This window comes from Lampris incognitus, chromosome 16 (genome assembly GCF_029633865.1).
Source record: "Lampris incognitus isolate fLamInc1 chromosome 16, fLamInc1.hap2, whole genome shotgun sequence".
Lineage (NCBI taxonomy): Eukaryota > Metazoa > Chordata > Actinopteri > Lampriformes > Lampridae > Lampris > Lampris incognitus.
In genome coordinates this window covers 1,264,627-1,270,957 of record NC_079226.1, presented here as the reverse complement: position 1 = coordinate 1,270,957, position 6,331 = coordinate 1,264,627, and the positions used below count along the sequence as shown (strand labels likewise).

The 6,331-nt window shown below is 46.0% G+C and overlaps 1 protein-coding gene across 1 annotated transcript; it reads left to right on the top strand.

Annotated features, from left to right (window-relative positions):
- Positions 1 to 482: 482 nt before the first annotated feature.
- Positions 483 to 4,864, top strand: foxa1 (forkhead box A1). The gene is made up of 2 exons (XM_056295966.1): positions 483 to 554; positions 3,758 to 4,864. Exons 1-2 carry the CDS (start codon positions 483 to 485, stop codon positions 4,862 to 4,864), a joined length of 1,179 nt encoding a protein of 392 aa, XP_056151941.1.
- The last annotated feature ends 1,467 nt before the right edge of the window (positions 4,865 to 6,331 follow it).

Genomic DNA, 6,331 nt, shown 5'->3' with positions numbered 1-6,331 from the left:
ACGCACCGAGTGCATACATATATGTCCATGTGTGTGTGTGTGTGTGTGTGTGTGTGTGTGTGTGTGTATGTATATACATACCGAGACGCACCGAGTGCATACATATATGTCCATGTGTGTGTGTGTGTGTGTGTGTGTGTGTGTGTGTGTGTGTGTGTGTGTGTGTGTATATACATACCGAGACGCACCGAGTGCATACATATATGTCCATGTGTGTGTGTAGCATGCAGACTAAATGAGACGAGGGAAAAGTTTCGGGGTGCTTAGTGAAAGTGGGCTGAACTGTCGACGTAACCAAACGAGGAGGAGAAGTGAGCGCAGGTCAGACTGAAGCGCCTCACTTCTTCTCCTCCTCCTCCTCCAGCCGACCCGCCACTCACAGCCCGCCAGCGGCGCCTCCCGCGCCCCGATAGGAGCAGCCGGGCCGGACAGGAGCGGAGCGGAGCGCAGCGGAGCGGAGGGGCTGCAGGACTTACCTCATAATGTTGGGCGCCGTGAAGATGGAAGGCCACGACGCGGCGGACTGGAGCTCCTACTACAGCGACACGCAGGAGGTCTGTGCGCTCTTTCATGCATGCTGCTGGTGAGGCTGCCTGGGGAGGTGCCTGGTGAGGTGCCTGGTGAGGTGCCTGGTGAGGTGCCTGGTGAGGTGTCTGGTGAGGTGCCAGGTGAGGTGTCTGGTGAGGTGCCTGGTGAGGTGCCTGGTGAGGTGCCTGGTGAGGTGCCTGGTGAGGTGCCTGGTAGGGTGCCTGGTGAGGTGTCTGGTGAGGTGCCTGGTGAGGTGCCTGGTGAGGCTGTCTGGTGAGGTGCCTGGTGAGGTGCCTGGTGAGGCTGGAGCACCGCAGAGCTTCAGCGGCACGAGGTGGTCCGCCGTTAATCGGCAACTGACACCTGATGGAGGCAGGCACCGTCTGTCCATCATTCACTCTCTTTCTCCATCAGTTTCTCTCTCCATCATTCAGTCTTTCCACCAGTCTTTCAGTCACTTTCCACCAGTCTCTCCACCAATCTTTCCACCAGTCTCTCCATCAGTCTCTCCACCAGTCTCTCCACCAGTATTTCCACCAGTCTCTCCACCATTCAGTCTTTCCACCAGTCTCTCCACCAGTATTTCCACCAGTCTCTCCATCATTCAGTCTCTCCACCAATCTTTCCACCAGTCTCTCCATCAATCTCTCCACCAGTCTTTCCACCAGTCTCTCCATCAGTCTCTCCACCAGTCTTTCCACCAGTCTCTCCACTAGTCTCTCCACCAGTCTTTCCACCAGTCTCTCCACTAGTCTCTCCACCAGTCTTTCCACCAGTCTTTCCATCAGTCTCTCCACTATTCTTTCCACCGGTCTCTCCAACAGTCTTACCACCAGTCTCTCCATCAGTCTCTCCACCAGTCTTTCCATCAGTCTCTCCAACAGTCTCTCCATCAGTCTTTCCACCAGTCTTTCCATCAGTATTTCCACCAGTCTCTCCATCAGTCTCCACCAGTCTTTCCACTAGTCTCTCCCAACAGTCTCACCATCAGTCTCCACTAGTCTCTCCCATCAGTCTCCACCAGTCTTCCACCAGTCTGTCTTCTCCCTGTCCTCCATTTGCTTTTCATCTTTTTTATTTTTATTTTTTCCATTCATACTTTCTGTCCCCGTCATGGGATCCTTCATGTGGATATGATGATATGATGATATAACGATGTGATATATGATGATATAATGGTGTGATGGTATGATGGTGTGATATATGATAATATAATGGTGTGGTATATGATGATGTGATGATATAATGGTGTGATATATGATGATATAATGGTGTGATGATATGATGGTGTGATATATGATGATATGATGGTGTGATATATGATGATATAAGGGTTTGATATATGATGATATAATGGTGTGATATATGATGTGATGATATAATGGTGTGATATATGATGATATAATGGTGTGATATATGATGATGTGATGATATAATGGTGTGGTATATGATGGTGTGATGATATGATGGTGTGATATATGATAATATAATGGTGTGGTATATAATGATGTGATATATGATGATATGATGATATAAGGGTGTGATATACGATGATACAATGGTGTGATATATGATGATATAATGGTGTGATATATGATGATGTGATGATATAATGGTGTGATATATGATGATATAATGGTGTGATATATGATGATATAATGGTGTGATATATGATGATGTGATGATATAATGGTGTGATATATGATGATATAATGGTGTGATATATGATGATATAATGGTGTGATATATGATGATGTGATGATATAATGGTGTGGTATATGATGGTGTGATGATATGATGGTGTGATATATGATAATATAATGGTGTGGTATATAATGGTGTGATATATGATGATGTGATGATATAATGGTGTGATATATGATGATATAATGGTGTGATATATGATGTGATGACATAATGGTGTGATATATGATGATATAATGATGATGTGATGATATAAGGGTGTGATATATGATGATATAATGGTGTGATATATGATGATGTGATGATATAATGGTGTGATATATGATGATGTGATGATATAATGATGTGATATATGATGATGTGATGATATAATGGTGTGATATATGATGGTGTGATATATGATGATATAATGGTGTGATATATGATGATGTGATGATATGATGGTGTGATATATGATGATATAATGGTGTGATATATGATGATGTGATGATATAATGGTGTGATATATGATGATACGATGATATAATGGTGTGGTATATGATGATGTGATATATGATGATGTGATGATATGATGGTGTGATATATGATGATGTGATGATATAATGGTGTGATATATGATGATGTGATGATAGCAGGAATAGTGTTGGTGCCCCCAACACTGTAAGGCTGCAGCTGATCTTCAGACGCCAGTGTAAATTCCTTCATTTCTTCGAGGTGCTCAGATAAACACTTCTCACATTATATTTTATTTTATATAACATTGTATTATATATACAGTATTACACAGCATTATATAATATGTTATAATATAATGTAATACTAGTTTAATAAGTTACAGCATAATAGATATTAGATTTATACTAATATAATAACACATAATATTAATATAATAAGTTATGATATAATAAATTATAATAAATTATAATATAATACAGAATGTGGAATGCGGAATGGAATAATATAAGTTATAACACAATATAGTAAGTTATGATATAATAAATTGTAATATACTGTTATAATATACGTTTTAATATAATATTCATGATACAATAAGTTATGTTATAATATGATAAAATAAGTTATGAAATAATATAATACAATATAATGAGCTATAATATATTCTAGTGTAATATAATAAGTCATATAATAATGATAATATCAATAATCATAAAAATATGCTAATAAGTTAAAATAAATACAGTTTTACATGAGGGACGATGGATATTCAGGACGGGGTTTGTTCTCGTTTGTTTTCGATACAGTAAAACCGGTCGGTCGGGGATTTTACATTTAATGTAGCCTGACTTGCTGCTGACGCCGGGGCCGTGGTGCTGGAAGAGGAGTGTAGCACTGCGGGTGATGCTGCGGGTGGTGCTGCTGCGGGTGGTGCTGCTGCGGGTGGTGCTGCTGCGGGTGGTGCTGCTGCGGGTGGTGATGCTGCGGGTGGTGCTAGGTTAACATGGACTGTGTGCAGGTTGATGGTCGCTTCTGTAACTGGTCCGCTCGGCCTCTGCTTTGTGTTCAGGTGTACTCGCCCATGGCCAACAGCGGCATCAACACCTACATGTGTCCTGCGGCCAACATGACCCCCGCCTCCTTCAACGTGTCCTACAACAACACCGGCCTCGGGACCGGAACCATGGCCGGCATGGCCGGACCTTCCCCCGGAGCCGTGAACGGGATGAGCGGTGGGGTGTCGACCATCAGCCCGCCCAACATGAGCTCCATGTCGGCTCAACAGGCGTCGATGAGCGCCCTCGGCCCGTACGGCGGCATGAGTCCAGCCATGAGTCCCATGTCGTACAGCCAGGCCAACCTGAATCGGAACCGGGACAAGTCCTTCAGGAGGAGCTACCCACACGCCAAGCCTCCTTACTCCTACATCTCCCTCATCACCATGGCCATCCAGCAGGCTCCCAGTAAGATGCTGACCCTCAGCGAGATCTACCAGTGGATCATGGACCTGTTCCCGTATTACCGACAGAACCAGCAGCGCTGGCAGAACTCCATCCGGCACTCACTCTCATTCAACGACTGCTTCGTCAAAGTGTCCCGGTCTCCGGACAAACCGGGGAAAGGCTCCTACTGGGCCCTGCACCCGGACTCTGGGAATATGTTCGAGAACGGCTGCTACCTCCGCAGGCAGAAGCGCTTCAAGTGCGACAAGAAGTTGTCCGGGAAAGGAGAAGGGAGGAAGGAGCAAGTTGGAGTTCCGGTGTCGTCTCCTACCGGGGACAGCAACAGCATCAAGGCCGGCCACATGGAGGCCCTGTCCGCATCCAGTCCTCACGACCTCCGGACCTCAGAGCTGAAGGTGTCCGGCTCCCAGCTCCACCCCACGGGCTCCACCGTCCCCTCCCTGTCTTTACCTCCTCACTCCATGGCGCACGACTCCCAGCTGCACCTCAAAGGGGACCCCCATTACTCCTTCAACCACCCGTTCTCCATCCATAACTTAATGTCCACCTCTGAGCAGCAGCACAAACTGGACTTGAAAGCCTACGAGCACGCGCTTCAGTACTCCTCCTACGGCCCCGGCGCGTCCATGTCGGGCCGAGTCGCGGATCCGTCCGCCGCGGAGGCGTCCTACTACCAAGGCGTGTATTCCCGGCCGCTGCTCAACACGTCCTAGCCGCTGCCGCGGATGTGCCGACGGCGGAAAGCAGGAGCGACCGGCCCGGTTCCGACGGAGCGGACGAAGCCCGTAGAGCCCCGGGGGCGCGTGTATCTCGGGCGCGTTGCAGCCTGGTGCGAAGCGCGGGCCGCCGATGTTGTGACTTACAAACGTGCATGAGTGAAGAACCCAAGCTCAGTCCGCCTGCACGCGGCGGCGGCGGCTGCTTCTTCTTCTTCTTCTTCTTCTTCTTCTTCCGTCCCGGTCCAAATGTGTTTGGTGTGGTGTGCACGATGTGTGTTTGTCTTCCTAACTTATTCTGTGGCTTTTCCAATAAAACACGCTGAACTGAAGCGTCCTCCTCCACTCTGTGCTCGCTGCGTCTGCTCCGAGAGGAGGCAGCAGCCGCTCCTCCGCTCCTCCGCTGCCTCCCCGCCGCTCCGCCGCCTCGAGCGGCTCCGCTCCCTCCGACCTCCGCTCATTAGGGCGGGTACCGGCGGTCCGGCGACCCACCGGCTCCACTTCACACGACTCGAACCCGTGTCCACCGAGGCTTCCGGTAACCCGGGACACGCGCCGCTTTCACCTGCATCTTTTATCGACACACGCTCTGATCCGTAACTCAGTCACTGATTTAATCACCCGGTCACTCGCTAATTACCCAGTAACTGGTTAATTACCCGGTAACTGGTTAATTACCCGGTAACTGGTTAATCACCCGGTAACTGTTTAATTATCTGGTAACTGGTTTAATTATCTGGTAACTGGTTAATTACCCGGTAACTGGTTTAATTATCCGGTAACTGGTTTAATTATCCGGTAACTTTAATTGTCTGGTCACTGGTTTAATTATCTGGTAACTGGTTTAATTATCTGGTAACTTTAATTATCTGGTAACTGGTTTAATTATCCGGTAACTGGTTTAATTATCTGGTAACTTTAATTATCTGGTAACTTTAATTATCCGGTAACTGGTTTAATTATCCGGTAACTGGTTTAATTATCCGGTAACTGGTTTAATTATCTGGTAACTGGTTTAATTACCCGGTAACTGGTTAATTACCCGGTAACTGGTTTAATTATCCGGTAACTGGTTTAATTATCCGGTAACTTTAATTGTCTGGTCACTGGTTTAATTATCTGGTAACTGGTTTAATTATCTGGTAACTTTAATTATCTGGTAACTGGTTTAATTATCCGGTAACTGGTTTAATTATCTGGTAACTTTAATTATCTGGTAACTTTAATTATCCGGTAACTGGTTTAATTATCCGGTAACTGGTTTAATTATCTGGTAACTTTAATTATCTGGTAGCTGGTTTAATTATCCGGTAACTGGTTAAATTATCCCGTAACCGGTTTAATTATCTGGTAACTGGTTTAATTATCCGGTAACTTTAATTATCCGGTAACTGGTTTAATTATCCGGTAACTGGTTTAATTATCCGGTAACTTTAATTATCTGGTAACTGGTTTAATTATCCG